This window comes from Diabrotica undecimpunctata, chromosome 8 (assembly GCF_040954645.1).
Source record: "Diabrotica undecimpunctata isolate CICGRU chromosome 8, icDiaUnde3, whole genome shotgun sequence".
NCBI lineage: Eukaryota > Metazoa > Arthropoda > Insecta > Coleoptera > Chrysomelidae > Diabrotica > Diabrotica undecimpunctata.
Genome location: NC_092810.1, coordinates 106560627 through 106577299, shown reverse-complemented (window position 1 = coordinate 106577299; position 16673 = coordinate 106560627). Strand labels below are relative to the sequence as shown.

At 32.6% G+C, this 16673-nt stretch overlaps 1 protein-coding gene across 1 annotated transcript in view; it reads left to right on the top strand.

Moving 5' to 3' along the window:
- Positions 1-16673, top strand: part of prom (prominin) — a 614595-nt gene that overhangs the window by 15891 nt on the left and 582031 nt on the right. Inside the window, exon 2 of the mRNA XM_072540698.1 lies at positions 14374-14473. Coding sequence (XP_072396799.1) covers positions 14374-14473 — 100 coding nt within the window. The remainder of the gene's footprint in view (positions 1-14373; positions 14474-16673) is intronic.

Below are 16673 nucleotides of genomic sequence, written 5' to 3'. Positions count from 1 at the left end.
TTGGCTCGGAGTCATTTAAGAAAAAGTGTAACGCCCGCTCACGTCTGTTACAGTGAGTCGCCGAACGAGAGAGAGGCCCGCCGGACCGGCGAATGCCTTGCGTCTCTCTCCCACTCAAACATGATCGGTCCGCTGCGTTTATAGGTTATGTCATACTATTGACAAATGTTGATAGTGTTAAGTAAATTATTAGTTTAAATCACTCTGCAATCAATCGTAATTCAGTCGATTGAGAAGAAACAGCGCGTATTGCTAGTCAAACATTTAAAATAACAAATTATAACTTCTAGCCTGTCAAAACAGGGCGACCAAACAAACGAACTAAACCGACCAATCACCACGCGCGGAGTTAGAATTTAACTGTGTTTAGCAAGAATTTTAAATTCCAATTTTAGTAAATGTTTTAATTTTCAACTTTACCATTTACATTTACAAATTTTAATTAATTTCAAATTTATTTAGCAAAAATTTGAACCTTCGATCTGAATAAGTGTTTTGATTTTCAAATTGAATCTTTAAAATTAAAAATATTAAAATATATATAATCAGAAGTGAACGTCACATAACATTATCTGTACTTATTATTATTTAATATGTAGGCAAATACATGTGACCATACTTGGTAGACACAATTGGAAATAGTAATTTTTTATAACTGAAAAAAATAAATATATAAAATACTGGTAGCAAACAATAACTTCAATGATCGATATCTCCGCAACTAATTGATATATCGAAAAAATTTTCAAATAAATTTTGTAGAAAATAATAAGATCAATAATATAATATAAAATAAAGAATATATAAAATAATATATAAAAATATAATATATAAAATATAAATAATATATAAAATAATAATATAATAATATATAATATATAAAATAATATATAAAAAATATAAAATAATATATAAAATAAATATTAAATAAAATAAAAAATATTAAATTAATATTAATGATATTATTATCATTTTTAATTTAAAATGAATTATTTTAATTTACAAGTTTTAGAAATTATTATATTTTCAAATGTTCAACTGATTAATTGTTAGATTGACACAAAAGTTGAGAAACTGAGTTTATAAAGTCAGACAACTCGTTTCTAAATTTCATGAAATGTACGTATAATCTTGATTGCGTATCAAACGCTTCTAAGTCAACTACGTTAAAAGGAACAACCATCGACTTGACTTTCGCAAGACACATTACAGCAGAAACACTTCCTTTCATTTCATATTTCTCCTATCATCGTCCTATCCTCAACAAAATCACTCAAATAGAAATTAGTGTTTAAAACAACGGTTCTTTTTCAATGGGGACCTTAACAATCTCGCCGCTAATAATATTTTAAATTAATTCGGTATATAAATTATGACTAGAAGCCAAATTAGAAGAAAAGTTATATAATTTCTTCGAGAACTCCGAGGATAAATTAATTCGTTATATAAATTATGACTAAAAACCGAATTAGAACAAAAATTAGATAATTCCTTCGAGAACTCCGAGGATAATTAGTCTTTGCATAACTTGGACATGAGCGATAAAGATATGGATAACTCTGATGCCGACCCTGTTGACGCTTCCACTGATGAAGAAAGTTGGAACTCTCACGGTTCTACTAGCGATGAAGATACCCTGAGCCATCAACAAAACGTCCCCGAAAAATACATGGTCAACAAAATGGTGCCGCAGTCAAAGATTCTCCATTACATGCCCCCCCCCCCAATTAATGCACAGACTAATATTGTTCCATTCAACGAGCATTTTCCCAATAATTTAGTCAATAATCCCTCAGTTCTTCCCTGTGCTAATCATCCTCGCCACGTATCAAATTTAATATAGACACGGTAGGAAACCATAAACAATTTGGTTTTTCTGGACAAACCGGAATAGATCCATCTGTAAGTGAAATGTTGGCAGTCGCTAACCCTCTAGACTATTTTTACCTGTTTCTAACAGATAACATAATAAACTATATGGTTCACGAAACAAATTTATATGCCACCCAAACTTTACTCAATGCAGATACTGATCCTCAATTACGGCTCCAAGAGTGGTTTCCAACAGACCAAAATGAAATAAAGCGATTTATTGGCCTAACTGGTTAATTGGTAGTGGTCAAAGTTCCAAGATTAGCTCATTACTGGAGCAAGCATAAGGTATTTTCACTTACTACTCCAAAATCAACAATGTCGAGAAACAGTTTTGAGATATTATTGCGATTCTGGATCTTTGCTAACGACGATCAAGCTATACCAGGCAATCGCCTCTGCGAAATTGAAAACCTTTAAAAAAATTTGTCTCCAATTTCGATAGCACCAGTTTCTGATACATCTGGAAAATGTGCATCTGAGAAGATATTCATTGACGAAACTGTAGTTTCTTGGAGGGGTCGACTAGTGTTCCGGCAGTACTTACCAAAAAAAGGCATCGCTATGGGCAAGAAACTGTACAACGTATGCGCTGATAGAGGATAGACGTGGAACGTGTCAGTATATGCGGAAAAAGACACGCCCGATAATATGTCAGCAACTAAACATATTGTTATAACTTTAGTACAACGGCTTTTAGACGTGGGTAGGATACTTAAGGTGGATAATTATTATACGTCCATACTTCTTGCGTATGCACTAATCGATCATTAAACGCACCTTGTGGATTTTAATGATCAACTTGCACGTAGATGCACGAAATGATATAGGAAGCTCATAATCAAAATTATCCGGGGAACAAGTTCAGTAAATCTAACTAACTCTATAACGAGTTTTTCACGAATCTAAGGAAGCTAACAATTGTAACGACTATTTTGCCTACCACATAGGGTATTATTATAGGGGGTTGAAAATTGGGGACAGAAATTTTGTGACTAGAGATAGCAAGCAAAATAAACGAAACTGTTGCGAACGGCTCTCAGGGTTAATTTGGAGAACTGGGTCGTCAATCAGTGAATGAAATGAATGGGTATGGATTGGGCAACTACAAAAATGAAACAAAGGACTACTTACAGGAATCTCCTGGACAAATGGGGAAACAAAACAACAAGAAGGATATCTAGCTATTTAAAATGGACGCCGCTTCGAGGAAACTTCCTGCTGGATGAAAAAAAAAAGTTCCTCCGTCCTAAAAAACACATGGGATAGGTTAGGAACTTTTTTTTAAGTAAATAAACAAAATGGTTTAGGGAAAAAATTAAACATTTATTACTGTCTCACCACAAATAGTTACAAAGTAAATAGTTCAAAAATACTATAATAATAGTCACAAAGGTAAATACAAAAATAACAAAGAGAAACACTTTCTATGTCCTATCCATTTACAACATCCGTTTACAAGTTGGAGATACTACAAAACTTACAAACTTACAAATGTTACTGCGCTATAATTTGTAGCAGAAATAAATCATTACAAATAAAAAATTATCTTTTTAAGTGAAACTGTGCATAGAGGTTAACCTTTTTCTAAAGAACCAAAACAAAACCTCGGACATGATTAGATATTTATCAGATGTCAAAAATAATAAAGTTAGCTGTCATATGTCAAAACTAAAGCTTAAAACTGAGAACAATTAAAATGACAGCTAAGCCACGTCCTAAGACATAAAATTTTAATTATTACAATTTAAATTGTTATGAAAGCAACTATTATTAAATATTGTTTATTCTTCCTTTAAAATTTCAAACAAAAAAGTAACCTGGATTGCACTAAAGTTACTTTAAATTTTCTGGGATTAGTAACTGAAATTTAAACGTTCTGCCACTCGAACAAAAAATTGCATCTTACAATTCGAATTATGTTCTAAAACGCTTCTTAGGACTGACTATTCGAGGTTAAAATTAGAACACTGGACTTACAATTTAAAGCTCCGCACTTCTTAAAAAAACTGAAACATGTAGGTATTTTTCAAATTTGTTGCAAACGCCGTTCTACAAACATCTCATATGAGAGACGGTTTACAAACAAAAAACAGTGATTACTCGTTCAAAACTGACACATTACATTGAGTAAAAAATCACTTTTCTTTACAAATTTGCCGGTTTCCTCCAACCAAACTAAACGACGTGTGTTCTCCTTGACCAAATATTCAAACCTCATGCAAAACTGTAACTATTAACTGCCACAATACACATTTTCAAAGGACGACAAATGAAGGTATTTACGAATTTGATGAAAATTCGGACTAACCTGAAGCCAATCGCTCTTGACAACGGCCTCAGCGAGAGTGTCGCAATTATCTTTCCGGCAAAACCTTCTGAGCGATCTAAATGGATGTTTATTTAAAATGCAATATCGAGCGCCTTCGATCAAAGAAAATACCAAAGAATAGGCGTCTGTGAAATATAAACAAACTGTAAAATGGTTTATTATCGACCTATGCGACGAAAATGGGATTGAAAATACTTTGGTGTTTTAATACGTACAATAGGAAATAAAATACAATATTCTTCGGATTTCAATATATACCAAGGAATTTTAAAATGTCACACAATCTCTGAGTTCAAGTTGTAAATCATCTGATCGGAGTAAACGTGCCACAACAAATTGTCGTTAGTCCATACATCATCTAACTTAACACTTGACTAAAAAAAGGGCAAGGTGTTGTGAGTGTTATAAACGGTACGGAAAACACAGCGTTGTAATCGATGAAAAGAGAAAATATTTTCCTTAGTGCTAAATATTTGTGATACATGTGAAAGACAACCACACTACTGCAAAAGTTGTTTCAACGAAACTCGCTACTGTATGATATTTTGTATAACTTTTATATTTTTTCTCTTTCTGTGGAAAGATGGAAAAAGCATATATGTCAAAATTTTTGCATTTAGAGATTTTTATACCCACATATTTGTAGTGATGAGATCTAGAAAATGGCAAAATAAGGTATGCTGCATATGTTTGGGTATTGTGTTATTAATGGTGTCAAAAGCAAATAAATTCAAAACAGTGACATCTTAAGATTTCAATACCATATAATATATTATACCTATTCTGGTCTCCATATAACACCTTTAGAGTAGGGTACTTGAGGAGGTGGCAATATATTATATGCAGATATATTATAAAGTAGCACTACTGTTCACGTTGATATGCGTTTAATTGAAAGTTGGCAAAACTAAATATAAATGCATATATTTTTATGCATTTATATTTACGTATTTACATCTTTTCATAAACCAAACATTATTATTTGTTAAAGATGGCAATTGCATATATGCAAACATATTTCGTTTTGTCCTTCTCTTGATATGTGGAATGCGCGACGAGTTTCAAAGCAACGTGTTGATTTATTTGATTTTGCCATCTACCAAATTGTTTTCAGTTGTTGTCGCGTGGTCATAGTTGGCGAGTTTCGACAAGTCTAAACTGTGCATTTGTTAGTAACCGTTATTTTGGTTGGATCTATGAATAAGATATGTATATTAGGTGATTGTTTATAGTGGAGTTTAAGGTACATCATTAGCTAAAATTATTTAATTAAACATGTGCAAAAAGTGCGGTCAAAACTTTATTTCTCGATACTTGTTGCTTATACATTGCTGTAAAATTTCGGTTAAAAAGAATCTATTCAATATGGATGATTCTACGGCCATTTCTTCAGGACCAAAGGCAAATATACGTGAGCAAAAAATACTCATGTCTGATCATTCGGATAAATCACAGTTCTTGGAGATAAACAAATCCTGCGAAGAAAAATCTGAGATGTTTATACCTAAAGAAATAACAGAAGTTGAAGCTAACCTTGACCGAATTAGCAAACGTTGATATTATTGAAAATGGTTCAAATAGGGTAAATTTTATTTTATGCAAACTTTAGTCTACGATCTTTTGCTATTTTTTAATTTTTTAATTCTTTACACAATGTTTATATAGACCTCACATTGTTTTCAAAAAGAAAAGTACAGGCAATAAAACATTTACAGGTTTTTACTGCAACATATTTAAAGGTTCTGAAAAAAGGTAAAAAATACTGCAAATAGTAAAAGACCGCAAGCTACATAGTTACTTTGTTTCTAAATTAAGATGTATCTTTTAAGGAAGAAGATGTTACGTCCATTGAAAATTACAAGTTCTAGTTTCAATTCAACACAAAACGGTGTTACGGCCATTTTTAAAATAAATAAAGAGAATGTAGAACTTTTTACTAAACCTGGATTAGATGTGGACCTTTTTGGTTACGTAAGTTTAGGATACTTTTTTTTGTATGTATTCGTCAAAAAAAAATTCTTAAAAACAATTTTTTAATAAAAAATATGCCTTCGCTTTCTCAAATTTTCCAGAAACTTGAAAAAATCGTTATGACAGTCTTAAATTTACAGGAAGATAATAACAATTCCAATAGAAGTTCTGACTAGCGAGAGTAACTTAAACTTCTGGTTCTACTACTCCAGGAAATTTTGACGGTTTATTTATTTTATCCTAAAAATAACATGGATCATAATTTTTAATTTGTTTTTTATAATTTTAGGTTGTTTGCAAAACGACGTAGAAGATGTTATCCATGATATCGAATGTGAGGAATCAGATTGTTCTAAAAAGAAGTTGGTAGTAATACTTATGAAACAAGACCGACCAGTAAAAATAGTAAACGAGGTGCCAGAAAACGTGGAGAGGAAACCAAGAAAAAAGATTTAAGTCTGGCCTACAGAAACAGGAAAGGAATTCTATGCCCAGTTAAAGTATTTAGGCCAATAACAAAATGTTGTACAAAAAATTGTCATCAAAATTGCACCCCTGAAAAACAAAATATAATTTGGTCTAGTTTTAATAACAAAGCTCCAGATATGCGTAAACAATTATTATGTGAATGAATGACTCTTTCTAAATACAAATACCAAATAATGAAAGCAGAGGTATGAAAGAGAGAAAGCCACATAATCGGGTCGTAACTGTTAGTTACTCAGTGCATATAGAACCTCAGAAAATTATAACTGTGTGCAAGAATTTTTTTATCAATCTGCATATAGTAACAGTTAACCAGCTAAATCTGCTTGTTAAAAAAGTAAAATCGTCGTAATAAGTTGGTCGAAGAACGCAGTGAAATTCAAAAACTTATAGATCAATATCCAAGACATGAAAGTCATTATGCAAGGCAAGATAATCCCAATCAAATATTTCTACCAAGCCACCTAACCATTCGTCAAATGCATAAAGAATATCAAGAATATATATTAAAAAGGGTTAAAGAAATCTGCTAGTTATGATGTTTTTCGTGACGTATTCAATAGTACGGGGTATAAATTTAAACAGCCCTACATCGATACATGTCGCAAATGTGACATATCAAACACTAAAAAAGAATGCTAGTACTGACGCAGCTATAGCAAAAATTAATGAACAACGGGATGACCATATTAACGAAGCTAACAAAACCTTTGAAAGCAAACGAAAAGACAAAGAGATAGCTAAAAATGATAAAACGAAAAGAGTACTGGTTTGTTGATTTACAACAAGGCCTACCAACTCCCCATTTATCAACTAACATAGTCTACTCTAAGCATTTATTATCTGTGTATAATCTTACTATACGTGATTATTATTCCACTGAATTGTCTGTTTGCTTTATGTGGTATGAAGTCATTGGAGGCAGAGGTTCTAATCAAATTGCAATATGCATCTATAGTATAATAATGAGTTTATCAGAGACCATTCAGTACGTAACAACATATTCGGACACATGTGAAGGACAAAACCGCAACACTAATATGGCGGTTATGTTTTTGTATGCCATTCAGAAGAAACCAACTCTCGAAATAATTGATTAGAAATTTCTTTTGCTAGGTCATACACGCCTCGAGTGTGATAGTGACCACACACGAATTGAAAGGTGTAAAAAGCAAATTTCAAATAATTTTAAGATAATGGTACCACGGAATTGGTTTCAGTTTGTACGATCGCTTAGGGGCAAATCCAAATTTACAGTGGTTGATATTAGACAAGAAGAGTTTCTGGCATTTTCCAAAATCTTACGTGACATACTAGTCAAACGAACAAGAGACACTGAAGGTGAAAAGATATCTTAGCTTAATATTAAATGGCTTAAATATACCAAGGAGTTTGGGCTAATTCAGTTTAAGTATACCCTTGACGATGATGCGCCATTTAAAACTCTAGATATAAGAAGGGGAAAAAGAAGAGGTCCATTATTACTGGCTACCATAACTGTCCTTCGCTCATAAAATAGCCCCTTGGGTATTAATCCAAACAAAAAGAAGGACATTTTATCGATGTTAAACCTGACAGACAAAGACTGCCATGTTTTTAATGAAAATTTGCCAACCACATCCAACGCAAAAGAATATGACGAATTGTGCGATGATGCCTTGGATTCGGATTGAGAAGACTTATTGGTAATAAAAATCCAATTAATAACATTTCAAGCATTAACATAAAATACAAATGTCTTGTTTTTCATTTCCCTTTCAAAACAATATACAGTGATGAGTGTCTTACCACCCGGCAAAATAGCGGAAAGGATAGAAGACAGATTAAGTTATTTGACTTGTCATAATTATACGGATGACCTCGAAAATATTTTATTTTAATAATTTCTGATGCTAGAATAAATGATTGAATAAATTAAGATATATTATAGTAAAAAACATTAATTAGTAGCGATTGTAAATTATAGATCTTTAATTTTATTTAATAATAAAAATAACTCAACTGAAATATTTTACTAAACTAAAGGTAGGTATGTTCAGTTCGATAACAAGTATGTGGAATTGGCGTAATAGTTAGAGACGTGGTCTATTGACAAGAAGATTGGGGTTTATTTCACACCAAGGATAAAATTTTTGTTTTATTTAATCAAAAAATAATAAAAAATATGATACATATTAGGTAACAAGTTTTCGAAAAACTCATTATTTACAATTTATTCTTATTCCAATGTTATAAAATAGAAATACAAAATAATTCAATTCCAGTTTTACATTCTTCAGTTGTGAATGCAAAATAATCCGCTGAAGACTGTTTAATGTCAAATCCATTACTAAATTCTCAGTGTTAATATCAATTCCTCTGTACAGGTAATGATTTTCAAAACAATTGATCACATTGGAATGGATGCGCGCGAACAGCTGCCTGCTTTACAGCTAACTAAATCATTAATCCTTCAGCCATGAAATAATAACATATCGAGAAGTGTTTTTGCACGGTAAACAGAAACTTTTTATTGAAAAAACAATTCGTAAAAATGGTTTTAACGGTCGAGGAAAAAGTGCAAATTGTTGTCTGGCATGTGAATGGATTATCAGACAACATAATTAGACAACAATTTGTCAATATGTTTCCAGGCCGGCTCCAGCACAATCAACAATTCAGTCTATTATACGTAATTTTTTTTACTTATGGATCCGTGTTTGCTCCAAGAGGAGTTCGTAGACGAAGGGAGGTAAATCCAGATTTGGAACAAAGGAACACTTTGATTTGTGCAAGTATTGAGCAAAATCCTACCCAATCAACATCTCGCCTCGGAGAACAATATGGAATTTCAAGATTTAGAGTAGGTAAAATTTTGAAAATACATGGATACCGTCCCTATAAACTTCATAAATCCAACGAACAATTCCCTGGGGGTTATATATAGACGTTTAGAATTTTGTCAAACTGCAATAGAAATGTCACATTAAGATGATCATTTTTTAGAGAACGTTTTCTTCACCGATGAATGTATGTTTTCATTGCATGGCCGTCACAATTCAATGAATGCTCGGTATTGGTCTCGAGGAAATCCTCGTCAGATTTATGTCGCTCGTACCCAGCGTCCTCGAAAAGTAAATGTTTGGGAAAGCATAATAGGGAATCATGTCATTGGTCCATTTTTTATTGACGGTACGTTGACTGGGCGGAAATACTTGGAACTTCTGCAAAATCAAATTGTCCCAGCCCTTCGTAATTTACCAATACCTTTCGATTCCATATGGTTTCAACACGATGGTTGTCCTGAACATAATTCTCGCATCGTCAGTGAATATCTCAGTGCGACTTTTCCTAATCGATTGATTAGTGGTCACGGAGATATTTTTTGGCCTGCAAGATCACCTGATCTTGCACCTTGTGATTTTTTTATGTGGGGATATATCAAGTTCAAACTATATGGAATTGAAGACGATAGGCCTAATTCCCTCCAACAATTAAGAGAAAAGATCTTTGATTCAATGAAAGGTATTAGTCCAGAAACAATAACTAATGTTAGACGAAACTTTTATAATAGATTGGGTTATTGTTATCTCAGCTTTATGCTCAGAAAACTAGAAGAAGAATATAAAAACAACGGAATGGAAATAAACTTAGAGAAAACCGAATATCTAACAACAGAAAACAAGGATATGAGAAACCTAGAGATAGACGAGGGAAGACAAATAAATGGAACAGATAAATTCAAGTATTTAGGAACCATAATATCGAACCATGGAACAACAGAAGAAGATATAAACAACAGACTGAGACAAACAAGAAACTGTATAAGACAACTAAACTCAGTGTTGTGGGATAAGAACATTACGATAAAGACAAAAAAGAGAATATATAACACCCTGACAAGAAGTATCCTGACATATGGGTCCGAAAACTGGACAATAAACAAGAGAAATAGAGGTAGAATAAGAGCAGTAGAAATGGAGTTCCTGAGGAGAAGCTGTTGACTTACAAAAAGAGACAGAATTGAAAACGCAGAGATTAAGCGGAGAATGGGAGTGCAATCAGACATAATCGACTATATAGAGGAGAAGAGACTATCCTGGTACGGCCACGTCAGAAGAGCGGACAGAGGACGCTGGATAAACAAAATCACAGAATGGAGCCCGATTGGAAGAAGAAAGAGAGGAAGACCCCGAAGGTCATTCAGAGATGAAATCGACGAGGCTATGGAGAAAAGAACCCTGCGAGATGGAGACTGAAATGACAGGGAAAATTGGAGAAAACGGTTGAGTGAAGGAAGACAGTGAAAACTGTGGAAATCCTTAGTAGTAGTAGGATTATTGTTCTGCTACTAATGAAGGCTTATTCGAACATTTTTTGTAAATACATTTCATTAGAATAAAATACGTTGATTTAGAATATTTTTATAGAATTTCTACCTATTTAAACATTTTTTGTAAGTACATTTATTTAGAACGTTCTTTTATGTTTGAAGAATTTTTACTTTATTTTTGAAAGTACGACATTGTTTTTTGTGGAAAATTTTCATGTTTTACTATAAACACTTCTAATAAAGACTGAAATAAGTGTTTCAAATTTTAATTTTTAAAAAAGTAAACCTTCATGTTGGATTCGAACCCTGAGCGCCTTGATGAGAACATCGTGTCTTGAACTCTTGAATCCATCAGATTTTTATTACTATTTAGTGACAGTTTGGGTTATTGTTCTGCTGCTGTTCAAATCATAGTAGAAATTATTCTTCGTTAATAATTTAAAACTTTAGATTAAATATTCACTATTAATTAAATTATTTTATTCATATTTTGCTTTATTGTGGCCAATCAGTTTTTACTTTATCCGAAATTAAAAAATGGAAATACGTCACACATTCGACGTTACACATAATAATTATGACCGAGGTGATTTAGCTCGAAGCTAACGTCTAAAGGTGTGAGACTATCGATAATGAGTTTCATCTCTTTTTATTTCACAAGGTAACTGTGTTTTCTATCTCTTATGTTAAAAAGCCGGGTGGTAAGACACTCATCACTGTATACATAAAACAATTAATTTATAAGATGTCCAAACCTCATATATATCTAAAATATTATATAAGATATTCCAAAAACTAGCAAATAATCTTCCTTCATGTTTTACACATTAGAAATACATTCAGTTCTTTGTACTATTGAACAAAAAACAAAAATACCTTTTATCAACGAATTAATATTAAGTTTGAAACCTTAAAAGTGCTCTCCTGAAAACTATCAAAAATTGACATATATGGTTTCGCCATGTTTCCACAGTTTATACCTGTATTATTTTTTTGTATTCTTTCGTTTTAGTAAATAATGTTTTAGACACATTACTTTTATCGTTTTATTAAATTTTTTAGAAGTATAGCTATTTGCCTTTAGAATAAATTAAAAATAAAAAAAAATCTGGTTTGTTCATTTTACTTAATCCCGTAAGTTGTATTCGTCCTAAGCCAACGTTCTACGTACCAGAATGATCTTACAGGCCAATAAAATTAATATCCCATACGAAATACTCTATAGGTGTAACATTTTTACGTGAAACGCTGTAAGTGTACCTACATGTTACACACTTCTCAGTACTAAGCATACATTAATGTTACACTTGGCAGCAAGAGAGTTAATTACAAAAAATTAAACAACTTTAAAATTTTTATTCAAAGTAGTTCATCACTGCCACCAAGAAAGCACTAACTTTTGAGTATTTGTCGAACCCATTGCAACCTCATGTGGCGGCTTTGGAAATTAAAGAGAAGGCATATAACGATACAGAATAAGTAAAGTTAGCATTGGTATGTGCTAGTAATCCAACAAGGATGTATATCAAATAAAAAGGATGAGAGTGTACTATAGATAAAATCCACGTTTTTTTTTACTAAAGACACAGAAGTGTACTTACATTAAAATCTGGTCAGTAAGACCGATTATCAATTTGTTTCTAACTTAAATTACTGAAATGAAATCCTAAAATTAGGTGTCTACTCACTAGTATATTTCCCCTATTATTTCTAATAACTAGCATTAAATTTAGCATGCATACTCGCACAACACTTTACTCTGCTTTTCACCCACTCATTATACCAGTTCAAAAGGCGTTGTTCTTTTGAGCCTTCTCTCTAGGTTCGTATTGTCGAGGAGCTGGATAGCCTCGACGTTTACATGATGATGGAGTTGTTGTTCATGGCTCCATGCAAATTTCTTGATTATCTGATTGACGTCTTCCATCTTGAGCTCTCGGTGAAGGTCGTTGTTCCTAACGTACCAAGGCGCATCTACGATGTTCCTCAGCACTTTATTCAGGAATATCTGGATTATTTTGATGTGACTAGGCTTGGCACAGCCCCAGAGTTATCCGCCATAGGTCCATACTGGTCTCAGTATTTGTTTATAGATTGGGAGGTTATTATTTATGGATAGAGAGGAATGTCTTCCTATTAACCAATACATTTTCTTGTAGCGGATGCCTAGTTCTTCTCTTTTTTTCTTCACGTGAGCTTTCCAGCGAAGTTTCGCATCAAGAGTGATCCCCAAGTAGTACTTAGTGCTGATGCTGCAATAGGCACTTGGACATCATTTATTTTATTTGGAATATTATTAATTCTCTTATTGGTAAAATTTACGAGTATATGAACTGATTTATTCTCACTCATCCTAATTTTCCATTTTTTGGTCCAATCATGGATTTTATTGAATTTTGTAGTTTTTCTGTAGCTTCTTCGACGGTGTCACTTACCGCTAAGACAACAGTGTCATCTGCGAAGGTAGCTATTTTGTCGTCTTCTAGTTCAGGTATATCACACGTGTATATTAGGTATAGGACTGGACCCAATACACTCCCTTGTGGAACACCTGCTTCAATATCCTTGAGATCAGTGTATGCATCTTCTTGTTTAACTCTAAAATGTCTGTTCGCTAGATATGATTGTAATATATTTGAATATTGTTGAGGCATGAATGATTTAAGTTTATGTATCAAACCCTTATGCCAGACTTTATCAAACGCCTGTGCCACATCTAGGAAGGTTGCAGAACATACTTTTCTTATCTCTAATGATCTTTCAATTATAGCAGTTATTCTATGCACCTGGTCAATTGTCGAATGCTTATTTCTAAATCCAAATTGATGATCTGGAATTATTTTCTTTTCTGCAATTATCGGTAGGATTCTTCGCAGGAGGAGTTTTTCAAACACCTTGGACATCACAGGTAGGAGTGATATTGGTCTATATGATGTCACCTCATTGGGGGGTTTCCCAGGCTTTGGTATTATGATCACCTCAGCTATCCACGTACCTAATACTACAAAAAGGCGTTGAGTGATTGTTCGATAAAATTTAGAAAAAAATGTCAAATAATTTGGATTTTATATACAAATCGTTTAGCTTTTTCCCTACGATACCTCGCCCTCATTTTTATTTATTGATTATGAACTTAAAAATAGTTTACCTAAGGCTCTTAATTTAAATATATAAAATTTCTTTTAAATGGATGCTTGTTTTCCAGAGCATGAGCTGCATAATGTATATACTGCTGCCTCGTAAGCCTTTTTAAAAAGTTCTTAAAAGTATTTAATATCATAAACATAAACTGTGTATAATGTTTTAAATTTTAATTATATAAATAGTATACAGTTTTATAATTACAATAAAACAATTTTGAATATATTATAAAATATATAATAATTTTTTTAATTTTTAGGTCTTACTTCTAATAATTTCATCAATAACACTCAATGCAATGAAACAAGCTATTGTGCCCCGTTAAATTTTTCGTATTCTAACCTTCAAAAAGAAAGAAAGTAAGTAAATAATATGGTTTATAGCTAGCTATTTATGTTTTAGACGGTAGTTAATCAAGGGCACTGATTGTATTTTTATCGTAGTATACACAATATTGTTTCTACGATTATATATTGAATTTGAACAAAGTTTTAAATTATTCACTTTGATATCAACGATGATATCAAATTAAGCATCTTGCAACTTATGACATTTATAATCAACACCAAATTTTTCTTTGTTCTTTAACATCCCCATATATTTACAATCTGTAATATAATTACAATAAGTAAATAATTTTCCGACAATATTTAACAATATAACTATTAATAGAGAAAACATGTCTTGTAAAAAAATGCCCATTAACAATTTTCTGTGTATTCTTGTCACATATGTCTTAGGGTTTGTTTGACCTCCTCTTTCTAGATTCTATGTTGACAGTTGTCATTTGAGGTCTTCGGCGATCGTCTTTTTTGATACGTACCATGGAGCATTAGTTATCATTCGATTGGAATGTTTCAAGAATGTCAATAATGGATCTAGCTGCTGTTCCCCTTAGCTAAATTGCATAGCTCCAAATGGGTTTTAAAATAACTTTATATTTGTTGACAGTTTTGATTTCTATCCTGTTAACCAACAGAGTTTACTGAGTTTAACGCCCAGCTATTTTTGCTTGGTAAACATGTGTTTATTTCATGTGAGGCTGCGATCCAAATGCATTCCCAAGTATTTTATGTCGACTTTCTGTGGCAGAGGTTGGCCATTTAACGATACCGGACGGCAGATTCCCTTGCGGTTTGTAAATGTTACCTGCGCAGAATTTGTCTCTTTGGCTGATGGACTTCACATTTTTAGCCAAGTTTGTATTGCATTTAGGTTAGCCTGTACTCTGTGTGATGCTACGGCTGGGTGTTCATGAGAAGAGATTACTGCTGTGTCATCTGCATAAGTTGCTGTTGTGACTTGCGGTGATGTATGTAAGTGCTCAGTGAATATTAGGTACAGCAATGGTCTAAGAACCTCACTACCTTGAGGGACTCTAGCCATAATTAAGTAAATTTAGGTTTTTCTTATTGTGTATAATTTTTCATAATGTCAGACTTTGTCAAATATCCAAGAACATTCCGGAGCAATATTTTTTGTTTTTCAGTGATTTGCGTATTTGTTGGTAAACCCGGTGAATTTGTTGGGTGATAGCGTGCTGTGGCCTAAAGCCAAACTGGTTGTGAGGTTTTATTTGTTTGTCAAGTAAAATTAAGTAACAGTAATTTTATCAGTCTTATAGACACAATAGGAGCAGGCTAATATATCTGTAGGACTTTATTTCCTCCAAGGATTTTCCGGGTTTTTGAATTAATATTATTTGAGCTAATTTCCCAACTAGAGACAAATGTTCTGTTCTTTATACGAGGTTATACAGGTCTGTAAGATAAAGTAGAACTTTTCTTGGCAATTTCTTTAAGACTCTTACGGTAATTAATCTGACTTTATTCAATTTCAAGTTTTTTAGACGAGTTTCAAGTTGATAAGGAGATTCTAGATAAATTTGGATTTCATTATCCTTAATAATACGTTACACCGCATGAAAATACTGGAAAGGCTTTGACCTCTTGAGTATGTTGGGTTAGTCCGTTGGCATTCCATAGTGCCATAGTACTTGTCGAAGCCATTTTGGTGGAGTATAACAACGAACTTTGTGACTAATATGGTTATTTAAAAAAATGGGTTAGTAATAGAGGAGTGAAAACTAAGGACTATAAAATATGTACTTTTTATTGCTACATCATAAAAACATAACAATAGAAAAGTTTGTTTAAAATATTTACAAAATAAAAAAAAATGTTAGGGGTGAACCACTTTTATCCCTTAGGGGTATGAAAATATACCCCTAAGAAGTAAGGGAAAATAAATAAAAACCTATTTTTTAGACCATCACTAAAAATACTTATTATTAATTATGGATAATATTAAAACAATCTAGACATAAATAAGGTTTGTTTTCACTAGTATCACAAAAGGTTGGTACTTTTTTTGTTTTTCAATCTGCTTGGAGTTTTCCATCACTTTGAAGAATTCGCTCGTAACACTGTCGGCATCTTCTTCGACTGGTTCTGACCGATCCAGGAGCTCTAGTCAGTTTTTTTTTCTGCGAAAGGTGTATTGGAAAACCGAATCCTTTGAACATCACCGACCGATGCGTCGATGTTACTTTCCCTAAAT